The sequence below is a fragment of the Oryzias latipes genome, chromosome 8 (genome assembly GCF_002234675.1).
Source record: "Oryzias latipes chromosome 8, ASM223467v1".
NCBI lineage: Eukaryota > Metazoa > Chordata > Actinopteri > Beloniformes > Adrianichthyidae > Oryzias > Oryzias latipes.
This window is the reverse complement of record NC_019866.2, coordinates 23,005,189-23,022,626: the sequence shown is the minus strand read 5'-3', so window position 1 is coordinate 23,022,626 and position 17,438 is coordinate 23,005,189. Positions and strand designations below refer to the sequence as shown.

Here is a 17,438-nt window from a genome sequence, read left to right as displayed (position 1 = left end):
GAGAATAAATTAGCATTTTGTGAAAACCAATTAGCATTTTGTATTCACAAATTACTACGTCGGAGTAAAAGTTAGCAGTTTGTGTGCACAAATTGCTATCTTGCACGTACAAATTAGCATTCTGTGCAAACAAATTAGCATTTTGTTGCACTAATTAGCTTTTTGTGAGCACAAATTACCATCTTGGAGTAAAAGTTAGCATTTCGTGCAAAGAAATTAGCATTTGGTGCGCACAAATTCATATCTAGTGTGTACCGACTAGCATTTTTTTCCACAAATTACCTTCTTGTCTTATCAGAGATTTTGACGTCATGGAGGTTAAAACATGGCTGCCAAAACAGGTTTAGCAAACATGATGAGAAAAGGCAAAAGCTTTGGACTGACGTAGGGCCTCAGTACTGTATACAGTCCATCTTTCTACTATTTAACACACTACAGTCAAATCATTTCAACTACGTGAAATGAACAGAGTAAAATCCGAATTAGGCAGAAGCGAGCCCAGAGTCAGCAGGAAGCTGATGTCTGTAATTGGTTAAAGGCTTTTCAAGGTATAGAGGCTTTACGAGGGGAAGTATGTGGAAAATGGTCAAATGTAGACTATAGTTCTCCATTTCTTCATTCTGGGGTTATTTTATCAGCTTTTAGTGAATAATATGACTCATAATTTATACAACAACAAATATTGACATGAGTGGGATAGGAAAGAAAATTTTCATGCCCAGCAACCCCGCCCACAACTCAGAGATACATTTCTAATGAACTCCTGTCGCTCTGCAGACACTAGGTTCTAGAAAACGACACTTAAAAAAAAAGAATTTCCCCAAAACGGCATAATCATAAACAAAAGACCACTGGTGATGAAGACCAAATGGTCATCATCTTTACTGAGATGACGCAACAACTGCAAACAGCTTTTCTTACTTCTACCATTGAGCCTTGCTCTTATGATGCTCATTTTAAACCCTATAGTTTATCTGAAAATGGTGGAGATGATTTGGGACGTTTTGTCTTGAGCCGTTTTCAGTTGAAGTTCTTTAGGCCAGTGAGTAAAATGAATCTCGACCTCGTGGAGTTGGTTTAATGGAAATCAGGATTGATTGGAGGCAAACGAGAAGTTCCACTCCAACAACGAGACTTATTGCATTCACATTTGTATTCCCTTCAAAGGAGTAGAAAAGAATACTTATTCATATTGATTCTATTTTTTCCTTTGGGAATTTGCATGTTATGTATAGCAAACATGCTTGTAATTGTGTTTTTTCACAAAGAGATGAGCTTTAACCCACACCTAAATTCAGATGCTCTGGTAATTAAAATGATCAGTGGATTATGTAGATTAGGCCCAGATTAAAACATGAGAACAATCTGCTAAACTAAAGTCTTTTGTCCGTTCTTAAGATATTATATGGCATTTAAAGACCCGCTCTGATGAGAACTGGGTTTCAAGTGTTTTAAACATCTTTTTCTGATGATGGTGGTAAGTAAATTAGAGATGAAAAAATACCGTTTAAAAAGATTGTATTTGTGATGTAGAAACTAGGCCACAAGCTCTATTCTGATCACGAACTCTCTAAGAACGGATCCATAAAAGTCTTTGTTTTCCTTGTCAGAGCTGGAATCAGGATCTAAACTGCATGTGCAGCTGGATAAATGTGGTATCAGACGTGTTACGGGTTAAACCCCAAGTTGGGGGACCTAATGAGGGGCAGGCCCAATAGCTGGGGTTGTAATGGGTCCAGGGCAGTTGTTTGGGGTTTTAGCGGGTCCAGGGTGGTTGTGTAGGGTTTTAGCGGGTCCCGTCTAGTGGGTCTTGATGACCCAACTCCCAATGTTAAAGTGCCTAGGATAGCACAAGGGTTGAGAGCAACAACATGACAATAACTACGATATTGATCGCCATTTTTGTTGCCTTGGTAATGTTAGTTTGAGGGTGTTAGGGTCTGTGAGCTAGCGGCAGAGTTTAATAGATGGATGTTGGGAAGTATGGGCGGGCTTGCTCCACGCCAACAGTCCTTTTACAACTCACAGGTGAATTTATAAAGAACTACTGGGTGGTGATGGGGTGCTCTCCTAGGGCGGGGCCCAGCGTTGGGGCCCTCCCAACGCGGCAGGGGCCTGGACTCTCCGTCCCCCTGTGACTCCCTGCTCTCTGGGTTTGGGGGCCCGTGCGGTGGTCCTGCTGGCAGATGCGATTGTGGGTGTTGGGGGGGTCCTGGCTGCCGCGGCGGGGGTCTTGGTGTGGGGATGACCGACCGGGCACTCTCCTTAGAAGAACAGAAACTCTCGAGCACAGGAGCCGTCTCCCCATTGCACAGGTGGTTTGCGTGACTGAATGAAACATTTCACGTGTTGGTCTGTGGGCATACGTATGCGTGTGAACATTGGCTGTATTGTGTACATGTTTGTATGTGAACATTTTTGGAGCCAACAGGTATGTTTGTTACATTTGAGTGTGTGTGTGGACAGGCTCCGCCCCTTTTAGATTTGATTATAAACATACAGCAACTTGTTACTTTATGCTGCTTCACAGTTCTACCGCGCACCCCCCCCCCCCATCTCTCTCTCTCTTCTTCCCACCTTTACTTTTCCCTCTAATCCAACAAAAACATTGCTGCAAATATGAGCAAGATGAACAAAGTTTAGTCTAAACTACAAAAGGGGTTTATTCAAATATACACCTAGTGTGTCCAAATATTCAGAACCCCTGCTGTTAAAGTAAAATGTGTCCAACACGTGAGGCTATCAGCTCCATCTGTTTGCTCAGCTGCTGGAAAGGACAAGTTTTCAGCTGACACACACTCACACACTCACACACACAACAAAGTGTACAACATTTTTATTGATCAAGGACCAACTGCATCTTAAATTACTACAAGTATATAAGATGTTACTGAAAGTTTAGGTGGGGTGTAACTCTTCATCGTTTTCTTTCCCTGTTCTTCCTGTGAACTGGGTTTTAAAAAAAGAAACAGTAAAAAACCTGGTTCAGCCAAAACGATTAACACCATGAAGATCTTCAGTCTTCTTACGCTTCCTCAGAAATTTGTTCATATTTTCAACCCAATATGGGTCCAGAAACCGGCGGAGGACTTTGCGGGGACCGTTTTCGCTTTAGCTGTTTGTCGGGTTCAGAACCCTGGAGTGAACCAATTGGTCGTTTCCCCTCAGAGACGGGTCAGGAGCGCCGCCCAGCTTCCTGTCCGGGGAGTGAGGAGGGGGGGCGGAGCGTGGAAACTTTTATACACAAGGTTACAACCGTTTGACGGCTCTGGGTGGAGCTCAGTGGAACCGCCACTGCAGAGGTTTAGCGGCTTCTCCGAGGAGTTTTTAGAAAAGACGTAACGCCGAGGACACGACAAAGCGCGAGTGTTAAAAGCTCAGAGGAGAATCACAACACTGATATCTGCAAAACTATAAAAGAACAAACATGTGGTGTCAAAGCGACAACCTTTCCATCACTGAGCTCAGTGCTCCAGGCGTCGTCTGCAGAGTCACGGCCACGCCGACGGCTTCAGAGCGCCCGAGTCGGCCTGACGCCCGCTGAGCCTCTTCAGCAGGTCCACACCTGGAACGGAGAGGAGACACGGTCACATGACTGACGCAGAAGCAGCTCCATCGGCTGACGGTGGTGGGCGGCGGCCCCCCCAACCTTGACGGTGCTGTCAACGGCTCCAGAGAAGAGGCGTCCTCTGGACACGGCCAGCGCCGTCACACTGCCCTGGTGTCTCAGCAGGGTCTGGGTGCAGATCATGTTGTCCATGCTCCACACCTGAAGAACAGAACAAAACAAGAGGCTTTTTCAGGAAGCAAACAGATTCCACTTTTGATCTCCTCCTCAGTAGTGGACAGATGGTATGGCCTGCCCTCGCCACCCCCTTTTGACCCGCCCTCTCTCCCCTCTGTGCCCCGGCCACCCTGGTCCAAGCTGCACAAGAGAAATTCATAAAAAACAAAAAAAATAACTTTTTTTCACCCTGGTGACCTGACCAGGATGTCCCCTCCCCCACGGGTGGCAGGGATGGGCTCCGGCAGCCCGGTGACCCCAAAAGGGACAAAACGGGTTTAGGAGATGAAACACTTTTTTCAAAATAGCAGCTCTCCCGTTGGTTTTATCTCCATAGCAACCATTTTACACTTTGGTCACCCTAAGGCAGGGGTGGGCAATTATTTTGACTGGCGGGTTACAAAGTTCTAAAATTGGACAGAAGGGCCGAACCAGGAGCAGAAGAGTGGAGTGAGAAAGAAATAACATGGAATCTGGATGAAAACATTTGGATGGAAAATTATATTTTAAAACCAAACATTTTAGAGTTTTTAGGTTAAAACTTTTGTTCTCATTTTAAAGGCAATGGCACCAACGGCTTGATGAACCTCATGTAAAACGTAGAGAAATGCTGCGTTCAGGTGGTGTTTTAATGATCAGAAGAATGAAAAAGAACAAATCTTCCAACACAGCATGGATGCTAGAGCGGAGGCCCCAAACTTTTTCTTGTGAGGCCACAATAACTGTTTTTCTTTTAACTTCTTTTGTCTGTCTTTCATTGTAAAGCCCTATAATAAAGTTTGATTCATTCATGATCCTTTAAATAGAATAAATAACACTATTTATGAAATAAAAAATGACCAAATAACTCTCTCTGTGATTTTCAAAGACAAAAAAGAAAACATCTACTGATACAGTAAAAATAATAATAGTAAATAGTGGATCCTCTGTCGTCATTTTCTCGCTGAGACGTTGAAGCTGCAGCTCCTCACATGTCTCACAGTTTGCAATAAAACTGAGCAGCTGTGTCCTGCACGTCTGTTTCTCATCCAGTAACCACGAAAAAGCTCATTTCTGTGTCTTCTGCTGCAGCTACGCATATATCTGCGTTGCCTTTTCATCAGTATAGAGTTCCCTCGTTTGTTGCAGGAGTTACGTTCCAAAAAGAACCAGTTATGGGTGAAATCCAGAGAGAATGATTACAGACGTTTATGGCAGTGAAACTCCTCACTACTCACTTTCTACACTTTTCTCAGACAGACATGAACATTTTCACCCTTTTCTCTTGTTTAAATTCTCAAACCTTCATAGAAATTAAGTCCAGGAACTTAGAATGAAAACAAAGATCTGATCCATCACAGATTTCTGTAGATCTGAAGAGCTCCACGTTTCTGTACAGGACAGACGGAGGAGATTGATTGACAGGGTCTCCAGCCAATCAGGACACAGAACAGGGTGCGCTGTTTAAAAAAAGCAGTATCATCGCTCTAAAAGAACGAGCTAAACTGGGAAAGATGAACTACGAGGTAGAAAGGAAAGACCGCTCCAGAAGAGAGCTTGACCGCATTCATCTTTTTGACAGTTTCTCCCGCTGTGATGTCATCAATTGGGGGGGGGGCAGGCATTATCCAGAACCTCTCCTGCGGTTCTGGATAATGTGGCGGACAGAAACACAAACATATGGAGCGTTGGTGAATATGAAAGTCCAGAAGCCCAAACTTCCTGGAGCTCTTTTGTGATCATTTTTAGGGGTGTGGAGGTTGTTTTGATTGACAGGTGGGCTGTCCAATGGGTGAACCAACGGGTCAAACTTTGCTTTGCCCCGCCCAAATGCTGTTTTCAGAATGCTGGCCCGGGCCTCTGCGTCAGCGACTCTCACCCTGAGGGAGCGGTCGTAGGAGGCGCTGAACACTTTGGTCTGGTCCGGCGTGGAGATGACGGCCAGCGCGTAGACGGTGCCCACGTGGCCCGTCAGGGTCCGCACCTGCTCTTTGGACTCAATGTCCCACACCTGCAGAGGAAATACATGAGCGTCACCTGCCTGGAGGGAGCGTCTTCACTTCGTACGCGGAGGCTGCTCAGGTTCAAACACAGTGCCTTGCTCAAGGGGAGCAGCAGAACTGAGCGTTGACCCAGCGAACAGACAGGGGGCGCTCTTACGTGGATCAGGTTCTCATAGGTGCCGCAGACGATGTGGTGGTTGGTGACGGCGATGGAGTAGACGCTGCCCCCGCTGGTCTGCAGGACGTGGACGCACTCCAAGGAGCGGATGTCCCAAATCTGACAGACGGGGGGAGACGTTTGTTAGCCGCCACCGCCGCTAATGTATATACCAGCGACCGCGTCAAAATAAAAGCAGCCGAGGAATCAACAATAAAAATAACGTAACTTAATCTATGACAAATTTGATTAAACAGACTGAAAATGAGACGAATGAAGGCAAACATGAATAATGTTAACAGAACAGGTTTCTATTTAGATCAGAGTAAAAAAAAAACGTGTCGACATTTGCTAGTTTTTTTTTTTTTTGGATTGCTTTAAATAGACTGATCTGGTGAGGAAATGGACCGATGTCAGCTATGTGGCAGCTTTCACCATAGCTTACACTTCATTTCCTAAATCCTTCTGAAGAATTGGACTTTTTCTTCTCAAAAGGATTATTTCTGTATTTGCACAGATCAACGATCCTCAGGGATTCAGGATCGTTTACAGAAAAATAACAGAACAGATCTTCTCTCTGTGCCAAACAGACAAACGACGGAGGATCTGGAACCTTCGCCTGTGTGGAAGAAGAGGATCATGGGAAAATGTTCTCAGCTAGTTCAGACAGCAGGAACAACAGGATCTATCCCAGAATTCTACTTCTTCTGTTCCATGTTTTGCTTTTCCTCTTCCTTTTTTTTTCCTGTGACGGATATCCCAGGGATGTTTGGTCCGTCTTCTGTGACTTGTACCTGCAGCAGGTACTGACCTTCATGCTTTCTGGGATGCAGAAACTAACCCCTCCTGTGTGTCTAACAGCATTTGCTCCAAAGCTCTTTCTAAATTGCAGGAAGGATTATAAACATTCAACAGTCATGTTGCATGCTGGGTATTAAAACACTTTTTTTTTAAAAGAAGAGGTGAAATAAATAACTTCCCCCTCATACCTTGATGGTTTGGTAGGAGCCGCTGTACAGGTGGTTCTGGGAGGCCACCAGCGCTCGGACCCAGTGATTGAGACCGGTCAGCTCCTTCTTGAGTTTCAGCTCCGTCCCCACGATGTCCCAAACCTTAAACACATGACAACAGTCCAGCTGTTTACCTTCCATTAGTCTGCGACCATCTGCGACAGAGCCGAGGAGGAACCGGGACAACGCCGGAGGCCGGCGAGGAGTTGGGAGAGAGCGCTGACTCAGAACTATGAAGCAGGGATGCAGACGGAACCTCTGATGCTGTTTATCTTCAGACTTTCTCCCATCATCCTCTCCTCCCCAAACCTTTGCGCTGATGACGACAGCAGACGCACCTTGATGGCTTTAAGGGAGCCGCTGAACAGCATGTTGTGGGAGGAGACCAGCGTGCACACGGGGTTGTCGTGGGCGCGGATGGTGTTGACTTTCTGCAGAGTCTGGATGTCCCACACCTGCAGGCGTAAAACACAGAAAGACGCCGCCCCCGTCAGCCCAGCCGCTCACGTCAAAGGGAAGAGGCGACGCGGCGGGACGACTTACAATGATGGTGCAGTCCGCAGAGCCGCTGTACAGCCTGTTGCTATGGAAACAGAGAGACAGTGGGGTCAACGTCTGGGGGGATGGTTGTTTTTTTATTCTTTAAAGTTGTGGTTTCTGTGGAGTTACCCCTGGATGCACAGAGCCAAAACGATGCCGTCGTGTCCCTCCAGGGTTTTCTGACACTTGTAGGTGGTGCACGTGTCCCACACCTGACAGCAAACAAACAATACATTGAATGGATTGTTTTGATTTGTTTGTATCTGGTTTGTTAAAACGATCAGCATGGACATTGAAGCATATTGGAGGATAGGCGTCTAACAAGCTTCATACGTTTCCGCCTGTTCTTTTTTTTTTATTGTTTGTTTGTTTATATTGTAATATGTAAATACTATAAATGAAAAACTGAAAAAAATGTAAAAAATAATATAGAAAAAAAAAATCATGTGCCTGAATGCATGTGTGTATAAGCGTTAGCATGTGTACGCATGCGCATGTGTGTTTGTGTATGTTCACGTGTTTGTGCGTTTTCCTGTGTGTGTTTCTGTGCATGCAAGTCTGCATACGTGTGTGCGCATGTGTATGTGTGTGCATGCGTTTGTGTGTGGGGGGCACGTGTGCAAGCGGGTGTGAGCATGTGCTTGAGTGTACATGTGTGCATATGTGAATGTGTAAGTGTGTGCATGTGGACGTGTGTGCATGTGGATGTGTTCATGTGTAAGTGTGTGCATGTATTTATGCACATGTGTGCATGAGTTTTTAAGCTTGTAAATGTGTGTGTGCATGAGTTTTTTGAGTTTTGTATGTGAGTGTGTGTGTGTGTGTGTGTGCGAGGGGTACATGTGCAAGTTTGTGTGTGTGTGTGAGTCTGCATGCGTGTGTGTGTCCATCTTTAGACAGTAAACTCTGGTTGTTTGTGAAAAAGCACCAAAAGTTTAAAATAACTGCATAAAACAATCTTTTGTTTGGGGGGGGGTTACCTTAATTGTCTTATCAGAGGAGCCTGAAAACAGCAGGTCTCCGGTGGAGTAGACGCACAGACACCAGACGGGCCCCTGGTGGCCCACAAAGGTCCCCTTACACTTGAAGATCTGCTGTGGATCATAAGCTGCACACAAACATTTCAACAAATGCTGCAAACTGAACTGAATCCAGGTGTGGAAGCACCAGACAGGAGACCAGACAGGAACTCACATCCCAGGATCCCCATGTTGAGTCTGGCGTTGATGTGGGACAGCTCGTCCTGCAGGAGTTACAACCACATGAGCCTTTAGTTTCAGCATCACGAAAGCGCCCCCCGCCTTTCCCGTTTCACGCGCTCCTCCTGGTCAGCGTTCACTTACGTTGAGCATGGAGGCGTCGCGGCGAAACTCCATCAGGTCTTCGCTCAGTTTGCTCTGGTTCTCATCCAACATGTCTGCAAAACACCAGCAGGAAATGAGGGGAGCTGAAGAAGACCTGCACGTTCACCTGAACGCCGAGTTCACTGGATCCGACCTCAGCTCGGCAGACTCACTCACAGCCTAATGCAGCTACACCAAGCAACAGCTTTTTGGGATTTTGGCTAAAAACGGCATAATCAGAGTGAAAAGTGAAAAAACGTTGAAAATAGAACCGAAGAGGATCGGCGTGGACTTTTAGGATGTGAGAGCTCTGTCTGAAGATGGTCGAGTTCTCACAGGATTCTCTTCCAGCTGAATTTTAAAGTTTGGCTGCTCATCCCAGGTTCCAGCCGCTAACATCAATGATGGTGAAGCCGTTCGTCTTTAAACCGATCACAGACAGAGATCTGCTGAGGGATCAGGCACGTGTTCCTCTGGGAGGACTCGGTCTAGGATCCCTGCATGTGAGCAGCAGTTCAAAGTCCCATCAGCTGTCACACACCTAGAACAGGTGACCCCTCCCCTGGGGGAGCGGGGAGCTGCAGACCTTTTGGTGGTTTAACCCCCAAATCCAGCCTCTTAATGCTGAGTGTCAACCAGGGAGGCATTGGGTCCCATTTTTAGAGTGTTTGGTATGACTCGACCTGGATTGGAACTCACGACTTTCCAGTCACAAGGCAGACGCTCTACCACAAGGCCACTGAGCTGAGTTTTCTTCGGAGGAAGCCGACAGGAGCGTCGGCAAACTCCAAACGCTCCCGTCGGATTCCGTCAACATCCATCAGGAGCGCCGGAGAGGAAAAAGCTGCCCTCACCAAACTTGAGTTCCAGGTTTTTCTCCAGCTGGTCCAGCTTCTCAGAGAGTTTTCCCAGCATGGAGCGCAGGAAGGCGATGTCCTGGTCCTTCTGGGCCAGGGTCAGCTGCATCTCGTGGAACCTGAACGGCGACACATCAGGTCCACAAAGACGGAACCGCAAACGCAGCGCCAACGGCGGCGTGTTTACGGACCTGTCGTCCGTCTGCTGCAGGAACTCCTTCAGGCCTTCGAACTTGCACACCTCCAGGTGGGTTTCGTACGTGTCCTGGTTCCCGATGAAGGTGCACCTGTATGTGTGTGGGGGGGGCAGAATGAGATCCCGGCATCTTCACCTGTGGAATGACGTGGATTCAGAGCCGGAACACAACCGGCTCAGACGCTCACCCGTATTTGGAGTGTGGACATTTGATGTGCTCGCATTCCTTGAGGTGCGCCTCCAGGTTCATGGTGAGCAGTGGGGGGCAGGAGGGGTTGTTGGGGCAGCGGACCGGCCGGTAGTCGCAGCTGGACTCGTGCTCTCTGAGCAGAAACAGACGCACAGGTCAGAGCGGCCCAAACGCGCGGTTCTGGGTTCGGTTCTGCGGGGCGTACTTGCGCGTAGACAGTTTAATGGTGAATGGGCAGCCCAGAGGGTCCACCTCAAACGCTCCGGGCTTTCCTGCCACGTTGGAGGTAGGGGCAGGAGCTCCGCCCCCTCCGGGGGTGGTAGCTCTGCAGCCGTATTTGCAGTGGACAAAAAGCTCCCCGATCTGCTCAGCGACGGCGATGTTGTTCACCACGACGGTGAGCTTGGCGGCATCCACCGGGCACTTATCTGTGAGGTGGGAGGGCGACAGGAAGTTGGAATGAACCAAATCACAACGCCAAGCGGTAAATCCACGCCGGTAGAAACTCACCTGAAGTCAAGGCGCAGCGTCTGCAGAAGGTGTGCTGCAGAGACAAACGGAAACGTTCAAATTCCTGACCGTGCTGCAACAATCGCAGGACGGTCCAAAGCAAACTAGCCGTGAGCCTTTTCCAGCAGACAAATGGATGGTTGCCAACGGCAACGCCAGTGACATAACATGCTATTTAACATACCGTAACTCATCATTTACAAACGTAGTATTGCATATCGGCGTTGTATTTTTTATTAATTTAGTGTTGCTATTCAGTGCTTTTCTCCGCTACAGAATCCGCTAGAATTACGATGATTGCGTAAGTTACGGTGATAAAAAGAATGTCAACAACGTTGCTAAAATTACTTGTGATAAGTAAAATCCAATAAGTAGTCGGTAGTAAAACTCCTCTATGCACACTTTTTCAGCGTTTCTCAGACAGACATGAAGATTTTCAGACTTTTCTCGTTTGTTCAAACTCTCAAAGTTCAAAGCTTCATAGAAAAATAAGTCCAGAATTATAGGAGGAAGACAAAGATCTGATTGCGATGAAAATTTATGTGGTCTTTTGCAAACTGAACGCATTCTGTTCGGGTGACAGAGATGGAGGAAATTGACTGATCAGGTCAACAGCCAATCAGAACGCAGAACACTGTAAAAAAACATGCCAAATTGTCCTAAAATACTCGTTCAAATGTGGAAAACGAGACAACAAGAAGTGAACCGCATTATAGCGAGGGATCCCTGTATAAATATCCATCCATCTTCTGCTTAAGCGGGTCCGGTTCAGGGGGGCAGCAGTCATAAGCATAGATCCCCAGACTTCCCTCGCCCCGGCCACTTCCTCCAGTTCCTCTGGGGAGACCCCGAGGTGTTCCCAGGCCAGCCGAGAGACTTAGTCTCCCCAGCGTGTCCTGGGTCTTCCCCGGGGCCTCCGCCCAGTGGGACATGCCCGGAACACCTCCCCAGGGAGGCATCAAGGAGGCATCCGGAGTGGATGCCTGAGCCACCTCAACTGGTTCCTCTGGTTGTGGAGGAGAAGCGTTTCTACTCCAAGCTCTCCATGGGTGACCCAGCGTCTACCCCGAAGGGAGAGCCCAGCCCCCCTACAGAGGAAGCTCATTCTGCCGCTTGTTTTCAGGACCTCGTTCTTTCGGTCATGACCCAGAGCTCATTTATAGGTGAGTATTGGAACAAAGATCAACCGGTAAATTGAGAACTTTAATTTCTGGCTCAGCTCTCTCTTCACCACAACGGACCGATACAGCGACCACATAACCACGGACGCTGCTCCCATCCGCCTGTCAATCTCACGGTCTTCCCTCACTCGTGAACAAGCCCCTAAACGCCTTAAACTCCTCCACCTGGGGCAGGAGCACTCCACCCACCCAGAGATGGCAAACTACCTTTCTCCGTTCAAGAACCATGGCCTCAGATTTAGCGCTGCTAACCCTCATTCCAGACGCTTCCTGGCTCAATGAAGCTAACAGGACAACATCATCTGCAAAGAGCAGAGAGGTCATCCTGACCCCCAAACCAGACCCCATCCAGCCCTGGCTGCACCTAGAAATTCTGTCCATAAAAACTACAAACAGAACCGGTGATGAAAGGCAGCCCTGCCGGAGTCCAACACGCAGCGGGAAAAGGTCCGATTTACTGCCGGCTATGCGAACCAGGCTCTAGCTCATAAATATTTGCTGTACAAATTCCTAGACTTTGCATGTATCTGCTATATTTTCAGATTTTTTTGTTGTTTTTACAGCTATTTAAGCTCTCGAGAACTGACGTTACTGGAGTCCAATTCCTCACACTTGGCATTGGCTGATTGGGATTTGTTGAATTTGTCCGGCTCCCTCCCTCCACCCACCCACCAGAACGCGCAGGAGGAAGATTTATCCGCCAAATGTTGGAATGCGAGCAGCAGAAACGTTGCTAACGGCAACCACAGGTTGCAGACGAGCAGCTAAAATCTCTGGAGTTCAGCATCTATCCGGCATTTATTTCCCACAAACAGCAGCAGAGTTGGAGAAACCGGAAGCAGGAGATTGGGAGGAGGCTCACCCCGCAGGTGGTGATGACGGGGTCCTTGAAGACGCTGCAGCACAGCTGGCAGCACAGCTTGACCGACGGCTGCTCTGCAAACACCTGAGGCTCCTGCGGCAAAGACAGACGCGCTCCATTAGAGAGGCGGCCGCAGAGCGCGAGCGAGGTTTACCCTTCCTCCAGTCTTACCGCGTCCTCCTCCTCCTCGTGCAGAGAGAACGTGGAGCGAAGGGACATGTTGGACTCGGAGTGCAGGGATCGCACGGAGATGGCGGAGTCGGATCTTCGGGGAGTGCCGATGGGAGGCTGAGGATGAAGAAAGCATCCAGAGGAGTTTAGCACTGACAGGAGCAACGTTTACAGGGAGTGTGCATTCTTTTTACCATTCCATCCTCCTCCTCACGAGGGGAGTAGTTGAGGGTGGAGGTGGAGGAGGGAGTCCTCCGGTGTTGTTTGTAACTGTTGGATGCTTCTGCTACAAAAAAAACACAGAGCAATTGGAAAAAGCAGATCTCATTTTGTCGGATTTGAGGACAAACCAAAGGAAAGGTATAATCTGTGTTTCACCTTTGGCTCCAGAAGCCACCGCTGAGAAGGCGGGGCCAAACGACGCCTCCATCCTGCCCGCAGAGGAAAAAGTGGGATGGATGGGGGGTGGAGGGGCTGCTGGAGGAGGAGGACGTGGGTGGTGCTGCTGCTCCTCCGGAGTATAGGTTGTAGGGAGTTTTACCGCCGCGCATAACAGATCCAACACTGGAGGAAACGCCAGCAGCGGGCTGGTCTCAGATCTGAGAAGCACAGCGCGGTGAATAACCATCACGGAAGGAGGTTAACGTTCCACAAAAATGGAAGACGAGTACACCTTCCTCCCTCGAGGAGGAGGAAGGGAACTGACTGGAAGCTAAAATGAAAGAGTCTGAATAACTTAAAAGAAATGACGACTGATGAATCAGCTGTAATGATCAAAGAAAAACAATAAACATCACATTGTTCTGCTTCTGCTCCCAATAAAGAAAACAATTAAATATCAAAGATATGAACAAAGACAATTGTTTAAAGATCAACTCTGATGAACATGGGGTTTTTGATCTGATAAAAGCTTTAATTGTTTTGTTTTTTTTAAAACAGTGCACTTTATAATCTAGAGCAGTGTTTTTCAACTTTTTTTGAGCCACGGCACACTTTAACCTTGACAAAAATCCCGCGGCACAACAGCATCCAAAAAAAAAGGAAAAAAGAAAAACTGGGAAAAGCTCATAGTCTGGATTAATCTACAGTCCCTCCATAATCTCACATGCATTTTTGTGATAATTATGGCAGAAAAAGCTGGAAGCTGCAGCTGTTTTTTTTAAAGATGTAATAAAAGTTGAGTTAAAAGATTTAAAAACTGTTTGATGTGTCTTTGTTGTAGTTTTAAGACGTTAAGAGGAGAGACTCATTGTGCGCTAAGACACTGTCACTTTAACCCAATGCATCATGGGAGATGTAGTGCAAAAATATCGACCGACCGCAGACAGACAAGCGTCTCTGAGCTTCATTGTTTTGTTCACTTTTACCACGGTCTGACACCGGATTCTGTGGAAAGCTACACCGCTAAAGACGAGCTTTAGCTGGTATTTTTGTTAGAACTGAGAGACTTATGAGCTAAATCGAAACAAAGAAGTGAAGACTTTAACCACTTCTGATTGGTCAGACTGATGATTTGTGATTAAGACTCCAAGAATGATTGGTGGAGACAGTTAAAGGGGCGGGACTTTTCCAAAAACAGAGCTGAAGCTGCGGCTAAATCGCGGTACCGTCAATCTTATCAAAATGTCTTTAATACAATCAAATAAACACAAAGAAAAAAATGTTTTACGATCTTTCATATTCCTAATTTCTCAGTGTTTTATCAGGGCCTGTTTGGATGAACACAGAGCTGATATCCTGGAGATGGAAAATGTTTTTAGATCAGTTAATGAGAGTAATTTCCCACGGCACACTTGACCGTCTCCCACGACACACTAGTGTGCCGCGGCACACTGGTTGAAAAACACTGGTCTAGAGCACCTTATGTGTGGATTAATTCTGGTTGTGTTTACTGATGGAGAAGTGGCTCTGAGAAGAACATACCGCTCTGTCAACATGTTTGGATGGTGTTGGGATTACGCTAACGTGGCTAACGCTAACAACTTCTAGAGTTACTGTGAACGCACTTAATAAAGTCTGACTGACTGACTGATACACTTATCTCTTAATCTTTTGTCTCCTCTAATGCCTCTTTTAGTTCAGTGCGCCTCATGTTCTTGAAATTGTTGGCTTTTACCAAAACCTTTGTCAAAACTTCTTTACATAATCCAGCAAAAAAACAGTATACAGGGATCCCTCGCTATAACGCGGTTTACTTTTCACGGTTTTGCTACTTCATGGATTTGCATCGTGCATTGTGTTCCGCATTCTGATTGGCTAAAAAGTCCCTCCACGACTTCTCTACCTGTGCGTCAATAACGTTGCAGTTTAATATGTACACGTACGTAAAACAGCGTGCCAAACGCCGGATTTTGCCTATCACGGGTTCTTTTTGGAACGTAACCCCCGCGAAAAAGAAGGCTTTACTGTATAGGAAAAATTAATGAGAATCTTAAAAAAAATAAGCATCAAACTGCGTTTCGTAGTATTTATTAATTAAAATGATTGTCAGGAGCAGAAGGAAAAAATGCAGTTTGATTGTATTTGTGCTCCGCTCCATTCCGATGCATCCACTTGTTTTCCTCGTCTAAGCAGGAATCTGGCACAAAACTGGACTGTAGGGCTAGGCGACATGGCAGTAGATTTAAATCTCGTCTACAGCGAGAAACAGGCAGGCTGACCTTACTCCGAACAATGGAAACCCAAGGAAGCAGAGCGCTGGGAGAATACAATCTAGACTTCCCAAACATGAATCTTTTTAAACAAAAAAAACCTACTTTAACAATAAAAATGGATCTAATGCACTACTGATGTTAGGTTGGGGGGTGTGCTGGGCTGTAAGCTAGCGGGGAAGCATGTGAACGGAGAGCTCTCAGCAACGGGGAAGGGAAGGGGGGCAGGGTTGCTTTGCAAAATGGTCTGGCCCACAACTCAGAGGTGAATTTCTAATGAACTCCAACCGCTCTGCTGAAACTATGTCCAACAAAACGACACAGGCATTGACGTTTTAGTCTAACAACGGCATATTCGTAAATTAAACACTGCTGGGAACCCTTTGAAAATAGATCAAAAGAAGGTCAGAGTGGGAATTTTAATGTTTTATTCAAATGAACCGCATTTTTGGGAAGTTAGTCCCACAAACTGGAGGTGCAGGAGGTGCCCTCTGCCCCGCACAGCGCCTCCGTGTGCCGCCGCAACAAGCCCGCAAAGGAGAAGAAGCTCGAGCCAGCAGAAAGGGGGCGGAACGCAGCCAAAGTTCGCTGCTTTCCGGTGAATATGTCCGAATAAATGTTAAAACTTAACACATAAAACTACTCACCCGCGCGGAAAAAAGGAAATGAGACCACCTCGCTGGGTTATGTTTATATGATTGTCGTCTTTTCAAACATTATTCTCAACAATCTAAAGAATTTGCTAGCTTAAGTTAGCTAATTTCCCTGTCTTAATTAGCATCACTCCTTCTAGCAGCCTTCAGCGAACGCTGCTAAGTACAACCGGATAATTTGGACTGTTTTCTAACTGGATCAACAAGTTTTTTAAAACGGTCGACGGGGAAAAGGGTCAAAAACTTACATTTTGTTTCGCCTGCATTACTCCATGTCTGTGGATGAATTCTTCCTCTTTTCCTCTCGTTACCAACCATTGAGGAAGCAGTGTATTCTGGGATGTGTAGTACGTACAAGGTGATGTCACTGCTCTTATGTTTAGTTATGGACTACACTCCCCAAAGTCCACTTGTGAAAGGTAAATTCCAAAGTAAAAACTGCACAGAATAGTATTGCCAAATACTTTTATTACGTTGTTGTTAGCTCTTGCTGAAGGCGAGCTGACAGATCAGAAGAACTAGAATTTGTCAGAAGAACTCAACAAGTTTTACTTCGAAAGCTCAGCACTTGTAATGTTACGTGTTTTTAGTTTAATTTTTTTAGAGGGGTGGTTCTTGCTGAGGCTAATGCTGGAACTAACCAACGTCGCGGAGGAGCTGGAAGATCAAGTGTTGCCACTATGTTATTACAAAATTAACTTTTTTTGGGTCCCATTTTTATTTTTGCAATTAACCAAAAATGTTATTTAGGAAAACTTGAATGAAAAAGTTCGGGCGAGTTTGAAGGGAAAAAGGCTAGTTAGGAAAAAGTGGGACACAGAACAGACAGGGACACGCAGCACAAGGTGTGACCATATAAAGACTCCCTTTGACCTCCCCAGTTTAATTTGCTTTGAAATGTTAAAAAAAAAAAACTGTAGATGAAAGTGTATCTTACTCATCTACAGGAGGAGCAGAGGAGTCCTATTTTCTCATGTATTGCATACTTACAATGTCTTTTCATGAATGTACCAAATCCCACCATTGTCCTAACATGACATAAAGGTAACTGGAACAAACTCAGAACAAAGCCAGTGTTATCTAATGATAATATGATGATATCTGATGAAACAGGAGACCCTGGTCTAAGCTCACCCTGCTTGATACAGATAAAGTCAGACGGTAGTACATATTTATTTACAAACTTTAGAAAAGTAAATGAGTGAGAGTGAGCGTTTTCAGTTATGGATAATGGGAAGGGGAGCAGGGATGTTCTGCACCAACAGTCCCGCCCCCAATCAGAGGAGAATCTCTAATGAACAAAGCAAGTCTTAAGCATTCCTTACATGATGTGAATTTGGGAATAGCCACC

The 17,438-nt window shown here is 46.3% G+C and overlaps 1 protein-coding gene across 2 annotated transcripts; it reads right to left on the bottom strand.

Moving 5' to 3' along the window:
- Window positions 1-2,821: 2,821 nt before the first annotated feature.
- Window positions 2,822-16,446, bottom strand: traf7 (TNF receptor associated factor 7). 2 transcript variants are annotated; one of them, XM_004071851.4, is made up of 21 exons: window positions 16,336-16,446; window positions 13,162-13,382; window positions 12,978-13,069; window positions 12,784-12,900; window positions 12,613-12,705; window positions 10,570-10,603; window positions 10,265-10,487; window positions 10,058-10,192; window positions 9,865-9,960; window positions 9,671-9,792; window positions 8,817-8,890; window positions 8,668-8,716; window positions 8,454-8,581; window positions 7,603-7,685; window positions 7,477-7,516; window positions 7,272-7,388; window positions 6,913-7,035; window positions 5,924-6,043; window positions 5,643-5,774; window positions 3,650-3,769; window positions 2,822-3,565 (listed from the first exon to the last, which is right to left on the bottom strand). In XM_004071851.4, the coding sequence occupies exons 2-21, from the start codon at window positions 13,211-13,213 to the stop codon at window positions 3,551-3,553; spliced, it is 1,965 nt and encodes a 654-aa protein (XP_004071899.1). In that variant the 5' UTR covers window positions 13,214-13,382; window positions 16,336-16,446; the 3' UTR covers window positions 2,822-3,550. The 2 variants fall into 2 exon arrangements, with proteins under 2 accessions (XP_004071899.1, XP_011476923.2); XM_011478621.3 differs by having other exon boundaries at window positions 12,978-13,066.
- Between the last annotated feature and the right edge of the window lie 992 nt (window positions 16,447-17,438).